The sequence below is a fragment of the Anser anser genome (assembly GCF_964211835.1).
Source record: "Anser anser genome assembly, chromosome: 3".
Lineage (NCBI taxonomy): Eukaryota > Metazoa > Chordata > Aves > Anseriformes > Anatidae > Anser > Anser anser.
The window spans coordinates 80,522,990-80,543,438 of record NC_139722.1 but is presented as its reverse complement, the minus strand read 5'-3'; the positions used below and the strand labels follow the sequence as shown (position 1 = coordinate 80,543,438).

The following is a 20,449-nucleotide window of genomic DNA, read 5'->3' as shown; positions in this document are numbered from 1 at the left end:
TCTCCACCAGCCCTAAACAGTCTGGGGAGATAAGCCCAGAAGTGGGTGTCTCTGGTGTAGGAGCCCGAAGCAGGGTGAGATGTGTCCCTCCTCTCCACCACTGCTGTCAGGAACCAAGAGTAAAGCCACAGCAGGCAGCGCTGGCAGGCTCTGAGATGGGCCCACGACACAAACATGTATAGCTGTCAGCAGCAAGCTGCTCTCGCTGTTCCCAGCTAGTCAGCAAATGACAGAAAGAAGTACTACAAAAGCGCAGGGTGCCCTTGCCAGCCCTTCAGAGAGAGAAAGTGACCCTCGCAGACTAAGGTCCTGTCTATTAGGGACTGATACATGTGCCTAATGATAATGTACAACTCCCTCAGCTTCCCCAGACTATGAACGTGCTTGCATGTGAGCCCAATGTAAGCATATTCTTAAACAGCTCTTTAAGGAACACTTCTGAAAAATCGTTGACAGAATCCTCACAGGTCTCTCTAACAATTACAAATGAGCCATCCTCAAGGCATCTGTATTTTGCTAGCCTCTTAAATGTTTTGTGGCTGTTTGGGTGTTGCACAGAAAGTTTGTAAAGCTTGCAAAAATATTATTTTCTTCTAACAGATATGGGAGATGTCTCCTGTAAGACAGCGCCTGATCCTCAGAGTGGTTAGGAGCTCTAGAAACCGTACATGCAGGGGGATCAGAGCTGGGCACTACGCAAAGTATATTCACACAACTTCGGCTACTCTGTGGCTTCCTCTTCACCCAGTAATTACTACATGGAGAGATTAGTGGGTGACAGTTATTTCCAAAACAATTACCATTTCCAAACATACCTAAGAACACACACAATGACCGCTGCTGGTGGTGTTCAGGACACAGAATACTATTTGCCTCAGTAGCAGAGTCCCAAACTCCTCCAAGTGTTTTTATCCCATTTCCATCTACCACACTAGCTATGCATTATTTAGGTGTCCAGGATTTTTGAGCTAAGCTGTTAAAAACTGCTGAGGCATAATCCTGTGAAGAGAAGAGTAAGTGCCAAATCCACAAAATGATTTATGTCTCTAATTGCCTCTGTAGCTGTCTAAATCTGAAATACTGGCATTTATTCAGATATGTTGCCCAGGCGTTTTCTTCACAGTTGGTCAGGTTAAAGAATGAGGTCTGAGGGGGTCACCTGTCACAGCGTCCAGTCACTGGTGCAGATTTCCCATGCCATTGTTAATGATGACCTCTCCTCTCGCAGACCATCCTGATAGCTGGTTTTAAGGAATTCTAATATTTCATTTAGGAAGCCAGTAATCTCCATGTAACAACCTTCCCAAAGGCCTATGTTTCTGCTGCATGGAAATGCAATGAGAGACCGTACAGCCTAATTTCTGCACAATGGGACATTGCCTCCTTCTCCAAATGAGCTTTAGCTTTGCCAAGCTGCTTGCACCAGCTGTATCCTCCTCCCATACCCCTTAGAGCCCCACACATACCAAAGAACCTGTCCCTGGGCTCACCTAGGTGGATTCCTAAGCAGGTCGGTGCCTCTCTTACACCTAGACTCTGTCAGGATTCAAAGCACAGTTTACATCTCTCTTTTAAACAGTCATCTCCAAGAAATACTTCTAGTCTGTATTTGAAATAATCATTGGAACAAGCCTAAAACATCACTTTTTTTCTCCCCTGGGCAAATGACCTCCTCAGTTAAAGCTTTCCCAGCAAATGAGCGCGTATTTCACTCTGAGCAGACCAGCCTTGCTGCTGTGTGGCTCCCCTGGCCCTGGGCTCCTTCCAGCTGGGGAGCTGCCACCACAAGGAGGTGCCCTATGTGCCGAGCCATGGAAGATGAGCTCTTGCTCCCCCTCCGCTTTTTGAAAGGCAGGGTTCAGACACTTAGCTGCCAACTCAGCTGTGAAACAGAGCAGCAAGTGCTACAGCGAGCAAGCAATAGAGAGGGACGGGCATCCTAGTGTGGCATAAAGCCGTGCTCAGGCCTGCTCTCAGCATTACCCACAGGACAGGCGAGGCCGCTCATCCTGCAGCCTCACTGGTGTCCTTTGACAGGGGTGGATGGCCGCACTGATGAAGGAAATGTAGTTTCTCGTTCCAGGTTTAAAAGAGGCTTCTGACAAAATCCCACTCCAAAGGGTTGTACGGAAAATAGGCAGCCAGGGAAGGTGCTGGAATGACTAAAAGGCCCAGTGCAAGACAGGAAACCAGGAAGGAGTAAAGGAAGCAATGGAGAGGAGTGACTGGAGCTCTGCAGAGGCCTGCTGTGGGACCTGCACTCTTCAACGTAATTATAAATATCACGAGGGCAAGTGGTGAGCTGCCAGTTTCCTAATGAAATGAAGTTATCATCCAGGGCTGCAGGATGACAGGCAAAGCGGTGTGGTCATAAAACAGCAGACTGGAGAAGCGTACAGATGTGCAGGTGGGAGTATGCGAACCACATGCTGCATACACAGAGATGGGCTCTGACCCATCTACCGTGAGGGATCCTGAGCTCTTCCCAGGCTGTCCCACAGAAAAGACAACCTACTGTTCAGGAGCAGCCAAAAAAAAAAAAAAAATAGGAAAATTATTATCTGCCAGCAATTATTAGGAACAAAGCAGAAAACAGAGCAAAAAGTTGTTTTCTGCATCGAGGGAAATTTCAACTGACAGCATGCCCACAGTGGAAGAGATTCATCTCAGGCTAGAAAAACACCTTCCCAATCAATTCCACCAAGCTGGAGGCAGGACCAGAAAGACCTTTGGCCAGGCCCCATAGGCGGCTGTTCATGTGCTTGTTGAGGAAATTGCTCTTAGCTTCCTAAGGGGAAGCTGGCAGTGTCCACGGGTGGCTGGTGGATGGGACTGTAATGCTTAGTGTTTGGGTTTGTCTATGCACAATACCCAATCTTCCCTATTGTGGGAGGTCCTGAAGGTCTAACAGACCATTTTTACATTTTTCAATGAATACCAATTAACGTATCATGATGGAAAAATGACAAAGCCCCATAAATCTTCATAAAATCAGTTCTTAAATGAGAATAATTGGTCAAAATGGCATTGCACATGTGGATTTTTAGACAATATTTAGGAAACTGTAAAAGTGCTCTCTAAATGCTCTGCCTTACAATAACAGATAAAAATTATGTTACTTAATTTGATCACGGAATAGCATGACTACATTAAGAATAAATGAAAACAGGATAAAATTTTAGAAAGTCACAGTAGAGGTTATTTTAAACAACAAAACCAGGGTATTAACCTGTTAGATCAGAAAGTCTGAATTTGTTTGAGGCTACAGCATAAATTCTATGAAGGATGAAGGTAACTGTAAATGGGAACTCTGCATGAGTACAGATTCAAAGCAAGACAAATGCCGACTGAGTTCAGACCTTTTTTTTTTTGCTATTGGAATTTATTATATAAATGAATTAATCATAAAAAATAAAGTGTTAAGATAATCTATGCAGGACATTCAAATTTATCTGATCATCTCACCTTAATTTCAACAGGGTAGGAAATAGGTCTGTTGGCTTGTAGGCGGTCAAGATGAGTCTCCTGTGCTTTTATCTATGGAAATCTGTGTCCCATATCACTGATACTACTGAATCATCCGTATAGCTTATCTTGCCAAGCAGGCATAAGTTTACTCTAACAGGTACTCCAAAATCCTTAAGTACTACTCAAAACTATAGTGATTTCTATCACTGATGGTTATCATATATTAATTCCTGGTTTATCCTGTGCTAGATATTATATCTAAGCTTACTAAGAGTTGGAATTAAATAACAGATCTGCACATATTTGTGGAAGATATGCTAAATTCTCCTCCCTAGCATATATATATTATTTTATTCTTCTCAAATACTCCAGCAAGACTTTCTGCAAAATCTATATTCTAATTCCTGTTAGTGACACAGAGAGAGCTGATAAATTATCAACTCTGTACTGCAGCAACTTGGACTGTAATCCATTTAATTTATCTTCAGAGGCAACTGCTTAGAAATTCTATTAAAATTGCTGCATTGAAATGAGCCTCATTAAAACATGATATTCCACTTTGAATGTTGTGGGGTGAGGCGTTCCCCTAAATACTGTCCTTTTTATTATTAAGCAGAATGCGTGACTGGAGTCCAGAGTGAAAACTGGTAACACTGTGAGCTTATTACAGTACACTGTGGTACTGGAAAGTAACAACTGTAAATGGACATACAGAATAATCCTGATTATGAGATATGTATTCTTGATAGTATGGAAAATTAGATTTTTTTTTTCATTATTCTGAATTTCCTTCTTGAATAAAAATTGCAGTTGTGAGTTTTGCCATTTATTTTGAGGAGACCAGCATCTCTATGGAAGTACAACTTGCATTAGAATAAAAATAAGCCATGGCCAAAACTGGATTCTGGGCAAATGTGAGTTGGAGGCTTTGCAAATTTCATCTGGAACAAAGGTTTAAATAATGGTTGTCTGTTCTGGTGAAAAAAAAAAACAAGACTGTATTCTCTACAGGAAACTACTATATTAGCCAGCAGTTTGAGTGCCACATCTTTCCTGGACAATGGTTTAATTGCCAAAGGCTTATACTCAGCTACTTATACTAATATGAATACCACATCCGTATCAGGACATATAAACAGGTATTATATTGAGTGGTAAACCAGCTATGCTGGCTGCATTTTTTCAGAAATGAGACAATGCTGTTTTTCCCTTACAGAGCTTTCTGAAATTCTGAGCTGCTTGGTATTCAGGTATACACAGTTTCAGGTAACGGATTTTGTCAGAGCCCATTGGTCTTTTGCACACTGAATTCTAAGTTCAGTTGACTGTTCTCTTAGGAAAAACCTGCTAACCTGCTATTGAACCTAAAACATGATGCTTTTTTAGGTCCTAAATTCAGAACACGACACTCAGAGCATCTGTTCTCTGCCAACTAACAACCAGACAACAGAGCGGACTTGAAATGGATTTGAGTCTGCTCACAATGGTTGGAGCAGCATACATATATCCAGAAAAGTCCACATGCGATTTGCTGCTCAAGGATGTACCAGAGGAAACAAGAGGATGCCTCCTCACATCTCACTGGCAAGCTCACCCAAAGCTGGTTCTCCTTTGGTAACAAATCTAGGCTTGGCTAGACCCTTGTTGGCATCAAGAAAATTATTACAACTGAGCAAAAAAAATATTACATGGAAGGATTCCAGTTTCCACTTTCTCTCTAATAATTACCTTCTCCTCTTTTCAATAAGGAAGGGTTTTGGAACCTCTTATTGTTTCAATTAGCTATAGAAGACATACTTTTTTTCAGCCATAAATACAATGCTATCTTTGCTGAAAGATGCACTAGGGAATGTGAGGTGATTGTGGAAAAGCTATATCCAGAGCATATTTCCCAACTTCTGTATTCTCCATGACCAAATTACAAGGCTTATGGGACTCACAGGTCTTTCCTTTGAGGAGTTTGTTCTATGGCCAGAAATAGTGAGGCTGAGCAAAACCCATTCCTGTTACATCAAGAAAATTCAGTGTATAATTTTTGTATAATCAAAGGGTACTAGATCCCATGGAGATATTTATGCCTTGTGTGGGACTCTCAAAATTTCAAGGCAAGGTTTCTCTGCATTATGACAAATTAAGAGTGGATTTAAGTTCCTGGAATCAGGCAGTTAACGTTGGAGGTGGTGCCTGGCTTCTCCAGTACACGGTGCCAACACATTTGGTGGGCATCTCTGCCTGAAAGCAAGCCATCTCTGCAATGCAAAGAACACCTTGTTTCCTGTTGCCTTTGATCTGATGCTGCAGTGACTGCCAGCAAAACTCGGTGATGATTACAAAGTTAATCTACTCTCTTATCAGCCAAATTCCTGCTTCTGCAGGATGCAGTCCAGATCTGCAGTGGCACTCACAGTTTATAATTAACAAAGAGTAACTGGGCTTTGGATTAAAGGTTGGTGATGGTACTCCAGCCACGATGAGGGAACCACCTAGTATGCAGGTGAATGTGCTGTGCTGAGTATAAGGGGCTAAACAGGTACAATGTAAATAATACTACTCATGTGCCCTATAACTAGGCAATGGCTAGGGAATACACATTAAGCGATTGTAGACTTTCACGTGGAACTTCTGGTCTTTTCCCTAGCTCTTATACTGAACTGCTTCTACGCTATATACTCTTCCATCTACAATTGTAGGCCATTATGAAAAGAGAGGTGAAATTTTCTTCTACAAATATTATCAAATGAAATTAGGAGACAACGCATGATGCATTCTGGCAACTTAATATTTCTTTTTACTAGCCTTTGTTCCACCTTCTCATGAGAGAAATCTATGATTAAATAGACGGATTAGTAATCTGCTTATTGTTTGAAAGCAAATGCTTAAATTGATTCAAGATGACAAGAAAATGCACCTTGCTTCATTTAGGGGTATGTGGGTGAAATGTAATGGTCTGTGATCTACAGAAAGTCTCAGAAGATTATCCAATGGTTGATGTTATTCTTAGGTTCTGTCACTATAAATGAAAATATTGTTTGTCTGTATTGTGTACATATTGGCTCGTTTCAGCCACTAAAGTAAGGAAGCTTGGATAAATCTTTAATAACTTATCTTTCTGCTCCGTGATGCATTAAAGCTCCTGCTCTAGCATTAGTTCACTAACATCAAAATGGTCTCATACATTCCTTTTATTTTTGTATCATTTGGGGAGGGGATATACAGTGCAGAAGCAATGAGTCACCTCTAAACCTATAGATTATGAGTATGCACAGGCGAGATGGTATAGAAAACAATGAGTGGGACACGATCAAAGATGAGCTGGCAGGAATCCCCAGTGAGTAAGCCTAGCACAGCTAAGAGCGGCTCATTTTGAGACTGTTTAAAGACTAGGAAAGCACTGCGCCATTTGGGAAGGGTGCCAGGTGTTATGAAACAAGAAACTCCTCACTCCTTTGGAGCACGATCTTGGATATCTGCTCAAATAGGCTGGTGAATTAGCCGAAAATACTGAGAGAAATAGGAAAATTGGGCAGAAGTTGCCACGGGTTAAAGCCAGAGTGTAATTATTGCCTATGTGGATTTACCACTCAGTAAACGTGAAATAGAGCACCCCTTTTCCAGCAGAGGAGTAAGCTACATTGACTTTACCCTGGGATAACAGCACATGGCAGCAGGTACAGTGGAGAAACAGACAAACTGCAGATTACACCCCCATTCATTCTCATACCTGTATGCAAAGCCCCTGCCTCTTGTTACCATTAACTTCACCCCTACAGCATTCATTTTGTCCCAGCTCTGGCAAGGAGTGAGTGAAAGCTGCCACCACAGCCCTGGAACAAGCAAAGCATGGGTTTGATGGTTTCTGCCGTGATTGTGAATGTCCACATCAAAGAATCAGCTATTTTTTGTCTTCTGTGCAAGAAGACAGGCTGAACAAAAGCAAACATTTTGCAAATTAATTACTCCACGCAGAAGCAGGTGTGCATTCCTCACAAAGGCCATTTCAGTGGGGAAGCATGGGCAAACCAGCAGCCTTGGCTGAACCACTGGCTCACCAGCCTTTCCTGCTCTCCCGTTTCTTTTGTTTTCTAGAATTACATGAGCACTGTATAGTTTTACAATGTACATTTCTCACATAAAAAAGACCAGTGGGCACAATTCTTGCTCTACAGATGCCTACTCCTGGGTGCAATTTTCACGGGGGCTGTCCTAGTGCTCAGCCAAAGCATGAACAAGCACCGTCTGATTACCAAAACTTTCAGATGACAGCAGCAGAACACTGCTAACAGCGGCACAGTATTCATGCAGAGATGTATTTATGCAGCATTTGAGCTTTTCCCCCCAAAAGGAAGTTTAATTAGGAACATGCAAGAAATCAGCGACTTCAGTAGAAGCCCTCTCGCACCCTGAGCATGTCCAATCTTGGGGGTGCCCTCCTGTGGCCAGAACACAAATTCGGGGCTTAGGGGGTCTGTTTCTATCTGTTGTAGGTCTTTTCTCCCCTGTTCTGTGAAAAGATGTGCTGCTTGTTTTTAGACAAGCTGCTTCATTCTGCAGTTTCTCGTCTGCCCCATCTGCAAAATGAGGATAAAAAGAATCACATAGCTGAGGGAGGCATACTGCCACTCATGGAAGTTTTTGCTGCGGTTGGGATCTTCAGCCTATGCTTGCTAAAGAAGCCAAAAAGATTTATTACTGAAGTAATTACAGCGTTGATACATTTGTGATGAATTCCCCGCAGGCATGAAATACATTAAAGGCCAAATTCACTTCCCATTTGTACTTGTAAAAATTCCCTGTAACTCCCGTGATGCAAACAAAGTTACTCCAAAAGAGCAGGTGGAGGAATCCGGTTCCACAGCAACTACACTGGGACATATATGTGTAATAATTGAAAACAAAGGGGTATTATTTGTGTTACAAGCAACCTTGAATACCACCAGCCACTTTTCCTGATAGTGCAGAGGAAAGGTGCCATATGGGGAGGCTGTGATACCACTTTGTTGGTGCCAGAAGCCTGAGAATAAGGAGCTCTAAGTAGGGACTAATTAAGTGAAGGATGGGTTTTCTCTGGCAAGGTGATTGTCCTGGAGCTTCTTGTGAAAACTGATGTCACCTGCCTCTGGAAGATCCCAAGATGCAGAGCAGGGATGGATATTTACCTTCCCATGGAAGGGAAGGCAGTCCTCCAAGTACTCTGAACTTTCACATACAAAGAAGGTGAAACCAGCTAATCACCTGGTCCAAGAGAAATGCAGTATGGATAGAAACTGGCGATAAAAACAATGACAGAAAGATAGACAGGCACAAAACAGGCACCGAGCCTACATTTCTCAAAATATGAAGTGTGCGCAATGGCACCAGGCACACAAAACACATGGTATGGTTACTGCCTGCCTGAGTGATGCGTGTAGATAGAGTTGTCTTTAAAAGTGCTGGTACAGCAGGCTCAGTGCATACTGATGATTCAATCTCTGAAATAATTTGAAATGGCAGTCACGCTTCTGAAGGCGCACAAAGTCCTTATCTTCCTTTTAAAGTAAAGAAGCTACTGCATCGACAAGAAAATATAAAGGGAATGCTGGAAGGCTTCACGACAATGCAGATCAATGAAAGGCTCCTCTTGGCTAACTATCCTATAGAGAAGCATACTCCCAGGGGTTCCGCCCAAGATCCTTGAAAGGCTTTGGTGGTGGTTGATAGGGAAGAAAATAAGCTTACCTACGAAGCAGAGCAAAGTTTTTGCTGTCTTGAGCTTGCAGCGCTGGTTGTGCCTTTGCAAGGGATGCTGGCTACAAGAGAACTTTGGGAAGACAAATCTTTGCCAGAGGTACAGCAGCCAGACCGAGGGAAGAAAGCAGTCCACTGTACGCCCACTGTCTCATTTCAGTCTATAACTACATCCTAGCTTTTTCATACGGCTCTAAACACCAGCTGGCAAAATTAGTCAATATTAGTCTGAAAGGAAATGTTGTCAATTGATTTGGAAAGAGAAGCTCTCAAACAAAGCGAGTCTGTTTCATTAAAAGGAAACATACAGCGAAGGAAACTCTTACCTGCTTCTGTACAACCTCTGGTCTCTATCATACACCATCAGGGCAATTTAGACATTGCCGTTGATGATAACAGAAAGAAGAATCTGAACTAAGGAAGGAAAAGTCCAACTAGGTCAACAAAGTCCCTGGTGGGCGGTGGTACGGTATCACGGAGCTGGTACACACAGCAGACATGGATGTGCTTGGAAGGATTCAATTTTGCAGCACAGGGGAGGACTGCTCTGCTTCTGTTTCTATATAAGGTAGGTAATAAACTGTATTTGAACTGGTGGAAACAGAATATGACCCACATTTCAAAGCTGGAACCTAGTGGGTTTTTATTATTTATGATTCACAAAGCTTGTGCAGTGCACCAAAAGAAAGGAAGCCATGCTTACTGCCCAGAGGAGCCTCCGATACAAACCTTGAGAGAAACACTTTGTTGGGCACGGAGCTAACTCCAAGGGCTTGTATTTATTATAATTACAGCATCATTAAAATCTGCCTTCTTCTTTCACTCAGCAAACTGAGATCCATTCTCCTACCTCTACAGCAGGAGGTTTTTATGCTGGGAGAATGCAACAGCTGTATTCTCCATGAACCGAAATCACAGCCTTCAGGTACTCCCCATTTAGCTCTACTTGATGATTTTAGTTCCTCTCCCCCTCCTTGGGCATTTCTGCATTTTCCCTTTCTTCCGCACAGATGTATTGCTACCATTTTTCTTTTCCTATCTTTTTTCCCCTCAGTTTTTCAGTATTATTATTTTTCTCCTTCTTCATGAACTTTCCATGGAGTCTCACATTCACATTTTACCTCTTCCTGTCCTTTCATTCCCCTTTTGGCTTCGTTCTTCCCCTCCTTTGCCTCTCGCTTGTCGCCACCTGCCTCCCTCCGTTCCCCTGAGCCAACCTTTTTCTCTCACCAACCCCATTCTCTCACCCAACCACCACATCCCCCAGTGGGTACCCCAAGCCAGTGCCTTCCTCTTTGCCCTTCCTCGAGGAGCTCAGCTCCCTATGCACCCCTCAGATGAACTCCTCTTCCTCACCTGCACCCTCTGAGTTCCTCCGATCTCCGCTCTCCCCCGTCCATCTCACCTGCTCTGCCTAGCCCTGCTCCAGGACACAGCCTACTTCTTTCTCCCCAGGACCGCAGCTCCTCCAGCCAGGCCTCCCACTCGCTACTCCCGGAGCCTCAGGGCTCTCTGGGGGGACCCCTGATCGCACCCAGCCCCTTTCCCCGTCTGAAAGTCTCCGGAGCTCCCCGCGGTCCCGGAGGGGCTCCCGTTGCCCGTCGCGGCGGCGGAGCCCCCACACAGCCCCACAGCAGCGCCTGCCGGGCCGGGCAGGCGAGGCGAGGGCAGGTTCTCGGGGGGTCCCCCCGTCCCTCCCGCGGGGCTGGCCTCCCCCCGACGCCCCCCCCCGTCCCGCCGGGGTGCCAGCGGGCAGCAGCTCGCCCACCGGCTGTGGGGCCGGTGCCGGCTCCCCGGGCCCCGACGGGACGGGGGGGAGCCGAGAGCGGGGAGCACCCCGGGCACCCCCCCTCCGGCCCCCGCGTTACCTTCCACTTTGGTGAGGGTGAGCACGGGGCTGTTGCAGGCGCTGAGCGGGGCCACCCTGGCCGAGTGCTTCTTCATGGCGAGCCCGTCGCCGGCGGCAGCTCCCCGCCGCCCCGCGCCTACATCCTGGCGCCGCCGGAGCCCTCCTGGGCGGCGCTCCCGGCACGGCCCCGCGGCCGCCCGCCGGCTCCCGGCCCGCCGCCCTCTGCCGCAGCACCGGGCGGCGGCGGCGGGGGCTGGGGCTGGGGCTCGCCCGCTGCCGCTCGGGGCTGCCGCAAGCCCCACGTCACCGGCGCGGCCCCCCCCGAGCCCCCCGGGGCCGCCCCCGGGTCGGGGCGGGAGCGCGGCGGAGCCCCCGGGCGGCCCCGGCCCCGGGCGCAGTGCGGCGCGGGCAGCGGTCCCGCCGCCGGGAGCCGCCGGGGGGCTGCGGACCGGGCTCCCGGCTCCCTGCGGACCGCTCAGCCTGCCCCCGCCGCCTCCCGGCGCAGGGCGAGCCCTCCGAGCCGCTCCTCGCTACCTGCCCCCGGTGCGGCCCCCGCCGCCGCTCCGTGCCGGCCCGCAGCCGGGCGGCCGCTCATCGCTGCCGGCCCGGGCACGGCCCTGCCGCTGCTGCGGCGTCAGGGAGCCCGGCGCCGGGCTCAGCCCCGGGAGCACGCACCACCGGTTGATCAGTGATACTCCAGCGCTCGCAGAAACGCACCCTACGGCTTTCTCAGCACGGCTTGCTAACTTCCTCCGGAGGCATTACACAAAACACCTCAGCACTTACAAATTAAATAAAATGGGGGATTTCACAACTGGATGTTGCTCAGATGTGGCGACTTGCTATGCTCGTGTTTTGTTTCTTTTTCAGAAACAATTTTAAGACCCCCAGTCATGCCATACCAACAAGTTGCGGTAGGTTTCCCCTTCTGTTGATAAGCTTTTTTTACATTAACTAACAGATCAATTAATACAGTGGATCCAGCAGAGGACACATTCTAATGAACGAGTATGAAACACAAAATAAATAATAATAATAATAAAAAAAAGCTTTAAGCCAGGAATGAAACATTAAAAAATAAATAAAATTATACAGCTATAAGCCAGGAATGAGATTTTGCAAGACGCTGAGCACCACCTGACTCCTAGAGAATTCTACTGTGGCTACGAAAACCCTCAGCACATTCACCGGTTTCAACCGTGAGATGTATTAGCAGACCAAGATGCAAATACTCCACAGTTCTTAAGGTTTAGTCAAATTAACAGGAGTGCACTTTGCAAACAAGCCTAGGCGGCCAGCAGTACTCCCCAAACACTCCAGAGTATTTGTTAATGATATAATTAGTCATTATTGAAAAGCAGCCCTGACAGACTGGTTAGCAAACGGTGGGAAAATGCCACCTTCCTTCTGCAGGCTGGACAGCTATTTGTATTTAAGAGGCTAGCTCTCCTGGGGGTCAGATCCAGACTTAGCTTGCAAAGGTCTCATCTGGTGACCTGCAGGCTGGTGGAGCCAAGGGGCTGCTTTGTGTTTCCTATCAGTCTTTAGGATGAGCTGTATCAAAAAATCAGTAGGTTCCTTTCACAGGATTCTTTAGGAAAGTTTATTGGCATGCTCAGCATGAAGACCACAAAAGCCCAGCTCAGTCAAATGAAAAAAAAAAAAAAGGCTTTCATGGTTATTTCCAGGCTATCCTAGTAGGATTATCAGACCCATTGATTTTCCTGTGATGTTACAGATCATAGGCATGTTGGGAACTGTGGGTTCATCTTGTTTCACTGGACTGTTTCATCTAGGAGTCCAAACAGTTTCTGATCTTTGAAAGAAGCTACATGAAGAGAGGCAGATCTCACTGTGGCTGGTTCTGTCCATAAAATATTTCTCAATGCTAGTGCCTTGTATATGAGGATTTCAAAGTGCAGTATAAAATATTCATTTTGCACTGCTTCTGAGAAGAAACTTCAGATTCACAGGTGAGTAAAATGCAGCCACAGAGTTTAAGGAACTTCCCCAGATTCAGCTAATCGAGTGACACCAGCAAGGAACAGAACCCAGATGAGCTGTGCCTCCTTCCACCCTGAGCCTAGCTTCCACAATGATCTGAACTCCTGCTATAGGCAAGAAACCACTGAATCAGCATTTTACATCCAAATTTCAGGCAAATGGTTGTGCAAGGCAGAGGAAAATCAGACTTCTCTACTGTCTGTAACTTGTCATCACCAGGACATTTATAGGAATTAAAGGCTATTTATTTTAAAGCCTTCTTTGTTGCTGGGCACTTACACTCTTCCCTTTCTGCAAGGTTTATGCTCTCATTTTTTATAGGCAAGACACGGTAAGCACATTATTTTACTTGGAGGACAGCACTGTTCACATAAAGAATCATGATGAAAAGGAGGTGAGTTATTATTATTTTTTTTTGATAGCATATTATTCTAACTCAACCACGCATATATTTACTATTCCAGGATTTGCAGGGCCGTTAACAGGTTTCAAGCTTGCGATGTTTTATTTATGGCTAGAACTCCAGATGTCAAAGACTTTCCTGGCAACAACCATCTCCTGTGGCTGGCTGGAGCTCTGCTAGCTTGGGTGATGGTGGCGGCCAAACGTGCTGCTTTGAGAGGCTGGTGCACCTCTGCCAGCTGGTGCTGCGAGAGCCAGGAGGCACCTCAGCCTTCCACACTCCCGTCCTCCTCCTCCCTCTGATGACACCTTGCACAACCACAGTGCTCAGGGCTCTCTTCTCCTTGATGCTCAGTTTAATCTCCCCAGAAAAGCTTTCAAAGGGACTGAGGACAACAAGTATCCAACTAACTGGTTTCAGATCGGGAATAGGACATTGGACTGCTTGCTGGCTTTTGGACATCATTTGGACAAAGCGTGTCAAGCGCAGCTAATTAGGGCTAATGCAGTTTGATATGGCTGTACTTGACCCTCGATCCCACTGCATTTTAACTCCAGTCTCTGATTTCTCTTGCTGCCCTTGCAGGCACAAATACTTACAACCAAAGATCCATGCTAAGCCCCTGTCTTGCTCTGTGCATAAAAATCAGCCACATACCACAATAACAAAAAGTTGTGTTTATTTAATGAAGAATAGTACGTCTGAGGACTGTATTCCAAGGGCTCTAAAAGCAAGAGCTGGGTTTGGCAGCATGCTTGTTACTTTCTGTAACTTGTATGGCAGTGCAACCTCCCCACATCCCTAAGCCTTAACACATTTGCTGCTGGATTACATTTAATTGAATTCATAGTAAACGCCTTACAGTATTAAGTAAAGCAAAACCGATGCACTCAGGGTAACATTTCAAGTCAAATTTACAGCTATTTTTCCTTAAAACACCCCTCCAGCATTCAAGAGGCAACAGGGGAGAAGCTGGTGGATGTCTGGCTTCCAGATAGCTAATAAATTGGGAGAGGAAACTCAAAGCTTGAAAACTGGAGAGAACAGACTTCCAATTCCAATCAAGAGCAAGGATGTGTCATGTGAAAAGGCAGAGTCAGATTAAAAATCCAGGATGAGATAGTTAGAATTTGCTCAGCCAGGCTTCTGTATGGTAAAGTCTGATGGAGCTGCTTTTAATACATACCATCAGTTACCTGAAAGTTCAGATTAAAAAATTACGTTTGGTTGTTTTCTTTAACGCACAGACATGTAAATGGAGGCATTAGCACCCAGCCATCATGCTGCTTTTAAGCTCATATAACATCACCACTTCTGTGAAAGACTTATCGATGTAGAAAGGTATACTTGAGACAAAACTAAATTCTCATAGTTATGTCTATTATAACCCTTGACTTTTATCCTATTAGCTAATTTGATTAACCAACATGAAAAACATGTACAGTTGGTATTTTTCCAGTTCAGATATTTTCCTATTTAGTGTACTCATTAACAGGACATTTATTAATTTACGTGCTTGCCTTACCACTGAGGGCAATCACTGTTGAGCCTAGCAACCCTAAAGGAAATGGAGTATGGACTTGTACATGTGTAGCCAATTTCGTAACAGGCTACATCTCATGCCAAAAGGAATTAATCTGCTAGGAACCAAATACATGCACGAATATTAGCTAGACACCTACTCTGCCCACAAGCTGTCCAGGAACAGATCCTCCTTTCCTCTTGTTTATTTGAAGTTATTTGTTGAATATTCTCCACAAACAATTATTAGTCTGTTTGTGAGGAGCTTGTGCTATTTGAATGCAGTGTTAGTTTTGTCTGGCTACCGTCTAACAACTTTCTAAACCATTTTTGTTTCGTGACTAAAAAAACATGTTAAACACGCCTTTCCAACTCAAATAATAGCTATTTTGGAAGTGACATTTGCTGTCCTGCTATCATTTTGAAATAAGCATTTACGACACGCTGCCTGGTGACCAGCCACCAGTATGCTGTTTGCACGTCTTCTATATTCACAGCCATCATCCACTCAAAGCAAATTCCAATTTCTGTCAAAATCACATAGACGTCTTTCTCTGTAATATGTGCCTGGCTGCAAGGATGATGTCTTTCCAAGCTTCCCTATTCCAAAACAGGTCAGTTACTTCAGGTATGATATCGTCAATTCACAGAATGAGACAGTGGAGGAAGGAAGGTCTGACTGGCACCAGACCACACTGAACAAAGACTGATATACCCGAATGCTTTTTCTTCAAAGCCAAATCTGAGGTGTTCTTAAAGGCTGCAGATTATAATTTTGACCATATATCCAATAGTTCCTAGACATGGATGTGAAGTCCTAGTGAGAGTATCTTCCTATCTTCCTCTTTTTTTTTTTTTTTTTTTAAATCCTTCTGTTTATAACTGCTGTAAGCACTACGGGAGGAGACAGCGCTGATTAATTTTATTTCCAAATCTCATAAAATATTAACTGTTTCCAATACTTTCTGAGAGACTGTCCTGGTTTTGTGCATAAAAAAACAGCTGCATTTCAAATAATCCTGGTGGGTTCCACAAGATGTAATAAAAAAGCTAGTTTAAGTCTCAGAGTTTCAATACTGGAGTATATAACTTAGTTATGGTGTTTAGACTTCTGCTTCAGGATTTTGTCAGGGAACATTTATGTCTTAACCTTGTTGTGAAAGGGAAATACTTTGAGAATTTTTATTTTACTTTGAATTTTAAAGAAAAGTTAATGCAGTGCCCATGGGCAGGTAGGAGACTGCAGTTACGCGAACGTAGTCTTACATTTACAAGGGGATCAGACAAAAGGATGTTTGCCAAGCTGCTTCAAACTGCTGGGAGCTGAGGGGATCCCAGAGCCACTCGGTTTCAGCCTTATTTTCCTCAGCAACATGGGTGAAATGAGCATTGCTATTAGCCAAAGGCAACTCTTTCTGAAAAATATACACCCAGGAAAAAAGACAGGGGCTGTTCATTTTCTGAAGGCCATTGGGCCTCCTGTGACGAACAGCAGGTGTTTAAAGGTGAAAGGCCCAGGAATACAAGGCAAATTCCCGTATCTGTTTTCATGATTACATGATTCCCATCCAGCTCCTTCAGCTGACGGGCTCTGCGCTTTCGCCTCTGTACAGCTGCAGTTTAGCCAAAATGCACACTTTTGGATCAGGTGGCTCGGGAACAACCCCTCATGTGGCAACTGTGATTTTTCAGCAATCCACGCAGTACCATCAAGGTTTGCCTTTAGGAGCTGTGGCCTGTAATTAATCCAGTGATCAGACTACTTACCTATATAGCATTTCTTGATATTAGTGGTGGGAACACAGCAGAAACTAGAATGGAGTAAAACAGCAAAACACTTCAAATGCCTCTGTCTTAAAGCATGTAATTCTCTGGTAACTCCAGCAGGCTCAAACAGTTTTGCCTGGTAGAAGCTGCTCTTCACTAGCTGCTCCTGACAACTCCACCAACCCCCCTCTGTCTCTTGTCACTTTTGAGCCATTTCAAATGTTGATCCCCAAAGCTATCAGTTCCCTGTGTAGTTTTGGCTGAAGACAAGAAAGCGGAGTCCTCACTCCTTCACAGCCTGGCATTTTTTTCTAATGAGTCTCCAGGGGTTTTCAGGTAATTTTTTTGCCTAGCCATATTTGATGCTGCCTAACTAAGAGACCTCTATAACCTCAAATCATAAAAAATAGATCATTATACCATCAATATCAACAATTCAATAACTATTTCTGAACCTTCTCATTATCTAGGATACGTACACTATTACAAATAACTGGGCATCACCTCTACATTCTTCACTACCACCTCACTCCTTGCTAGCTGTCTTTGTAAGATACTGGATGTGAAGTGCATTTAAATGTAGTTGTGCATGTTTTCCACCATCAGAAACAGCTGTGCTGAACCTCTACTGCTGTCACATCCCAGCTCAGGAGGGGATGGCTCCTCCTGTAAAGATGCAAAGGCCAGGAGACAATGTTTGGCCATCGCTCACACTTCTAGCATCGTAAAACAAATAGGTTCAAAAATCTGAAGTTAGAATATATGAAAACAGAACTAAAAAATCTGTGGTTCAGACTCTAGCTCAAAAAAAAAGAAAAGAAAGAAGTTCGATCTGTGAGGCAATCTTATATCCTTGAATAAAAAGTTCTTTAAGAACAGACTAAGTAAGCAAGTAAACTCCCTGTCTCAAACACAAGCAGAGATCATGGGAACTGAAGGCAGAATCACATCTGTTTCTCCTTCTCACCTGAATACTTATAAGAATTTTGCACTGCCTTCCCAAGTAGTATTAAGCAGGAAAAGAACAAAAAATTAGATGAAAAAGGTCATCCAAAGATCATTCAGAAAATAAAAGTAAAGGCACTTCTGAGCAAATCTATTCTGTATTTTGAGTTGTATGGACAGTGCTCTGGAGTGAAATTCATAGCCTCTCCGTCAAATTTGTTTTCCTGACAGCTCCCTGAAACATGATTAGGTAGGATGTAAGCACTCCCAGTGGTCTATGGACTGGAGAGAGTCTCAGCCTACAGAAGTAACTTGCCAGTTATTTGCCAGGCAGAAAATTGCTGCCAAGATCCAAAGATGCATGAGACGACAGGTTCAGACAGATTCCTTTGTTGCCCTTTTATCAGGAAAACTGATTTTTAAAACTTTAAATAATAACTTTCTTGCCATTCTCCTCTGTATACTCTGCACTTTGTCTTCTTACTTTTTATGTCAGCATTTCTTTTGTTCTTTTTTTTTCTTTGAGTTGTCTTTCCCTTCCTCCTCATGCCTTTTCTTTGTCATTTTTTTCACAGTGCTAACACTAAAAAGCTTGCAATGTGAACTGAATGCCACATCCATTTATAAAGCTACACTGCCAATCAGGAAAAAAAAAACATTCTTTTTTTTTTATCATTCATTTCAGTCAAAACCCTTAATAGCAAGTAATGGGATTTTTGGAGGTATCTTAGACCCCACTACCCTTTGCTCTCTGATTTTAAAATTCTGCCTGTGCACGCTACCAGTGCTAATCCAGAAGAATTCAAGATGAGACTGAAAAATAAAGCCATAGGCACAGCCTCATCTCAAATCTTCCAAGCCTGTCCTTGCAGGGCTCCAAGCAAGGTCCTGCAGAGCAGCAAGTTGACTCCACAGACGCAACAAGTTGATTTTCCTGGGACCTTTAACTGAAATGTTTTGAGTGAGTAGCTGGGCTGATTGCCCTCAGAGAGACATTCAGTTTGGCACACTGAGTTCCTGCTTCAAGTGTAGATTTTATTTAAAAGGCATTACACAGGATGAACCTTTTAGCACCAAGTGTTTTGTAATGATATCCTCCCTACCCTGCAATCCTAATCACTCCAGTCTCCCATTCCTGGAGAGGCTAATTGGTTCCTCTTGAGCCCACTGGTTACTTCCCTCTTTCTAGGGGGGCTTCTCTTGCTTCTTTCAATTGCTATTAAGGGAGATGTTAATATAGTTGGGCACCAGCTATTATACTACAGTATGAGAAAGCGATATGAGCTTGTTTCCTTGAAGAATATCTGCCCTGAAATTCTGGGAAATGGTAGAGAATGCTGGGGTACAAATGGTTCTCTCTGGATATTACAGAATATAAAAGCACTTGCTGTGCTATGTATTGAGAGCAATGGCATCAAGATCCTCCTGCTCCCTTTCAGGCTCTGCATTTACCATAACAAAGGGCATGAGTTAAGTTTCTGCCACAAGTTACTCATGAGTACCCTGGGACATAACTTTGTTACTTCCTTAATGTGGTTTTGAGATACTATGATGAAAAGCCCAGAGAAGAGCCAAGCATTACTGTTATTAAACTCTTGGAGCGTACCTAACAACCTTCCTATTCATAATTTATCACCCCTTCTTAATAAAGAGGACAAATCTATTAGCAGTGTATAGGGTAAATCTATTGTTATTGCTGTTCATCACTAGTGCAAGAATAATTAAATCTTTAAGCTGTACACTAAAACTGAGTTTTCAAAATGAGAGTTAAAACAGCATTTTGTAGACCAAGAAGTACCTCTCTTAACAATTCTAGGTATTCATAAATACCTAGAGATTTCTACAGTCTTCCTTGGGACATGAATGTCCACTGTTGGATCTTGTCTGTTTTACCCTTGGAGTAGGAGAAGAAAGCAAGTCAAATGGTTTCTTGCTGTTTCTCACTAGCCAGTAATCGCTAAATCTGTACAGATTTTGTTAAAACACGCATGACTTTTTAAAAATGCTGGAGTACAAATTTCAAGTTTAGTGCTTATGTGACAATAGCTGTAAGCATTGAAGATGTGTCATTCTATGCTGTAAGCCCTGTATTTTACACAATAACAGGATAGCTCTTTATAAAGACCTGCTGCTGCTGCTTATCACTAATCCCTCAACTTCAAGACTGGATTTAGTTAATACTTTGGGGGAATGAATCTGGATCATTAATTAACAGTACCAAGGATATCTGTAATAAGATTACGCATGTGGTTTTACATTCCCATGACTCAGTTGACTTTCTTTTGAACTAATGGGAACTTGGCTTCAATGTGCCCAACACTGGAACTGTCATTTTTGATAGGACAGTAATAATGAAACAGCTAAAAAGGAAACTAAATTTTAAAGCAGACAAATTAAAAATATTAGGTGATAGATGAGAAGGAGGGAGGGTTGCTATAAGCTATGAGTGCATAGGATAGCTAAAAGAGGGCAAAGCCTTAGGTAGAAATGTCCAAGATAGATAAGGGAAGAGAGGACTACCAAAGACAGAATAAGACTAATGCAGGTGGGAAACAGTTCAAACAAGCATCAGAAGAAAAATAGAAAGCACACTTGGAATCAGAAATTAGAAGAATATTGAGCTAATTCAGAAAAACTGAAGTATCTGCCTGTTGTGAAGAAAGACCATGTGTGCTTGGGACAGGGCATGGGAATTCAGTGGATCCTGTTCCTTCCAGCTGGAGGAAATTATAACCTACCAAAAGCACAGCTTTCTATTACAGGGAGGC

General features: G+C 43.9%; 1 protein-coding gene across 6 annotated transcripts in view; it reads right to left on the bottom strand.

Annotated features, from left to right (window-relative positions):
- SLC35F3 (solute carrier family 35 member F3) overlaps window positions 1–20,449 on the bottom strand; it is a 164,188-nt gene that overhangs the window by 44,934 nt on the left and 98,805 nt on the right. Inside the window, exon 1 of one of the 6 annotated variants that reach the window (XM_083830059.1) lies at window positions 11,061–11,271. The exons of the other annotated variants lie outside the window; for them this stretch is intronic. Coding sequence (XP_083686185.1) covers window positions 11,061–11,136 — 76 coding nt within the window. The 5' untranslated portion in view covers window positions 11,137–11,271. Of the gene's footprint in view, window positions 1–11,060; window positions 11,272–20,449 lie in introns of those variants that run through there. 6 annotated transcript variants of the gene reach the window in all.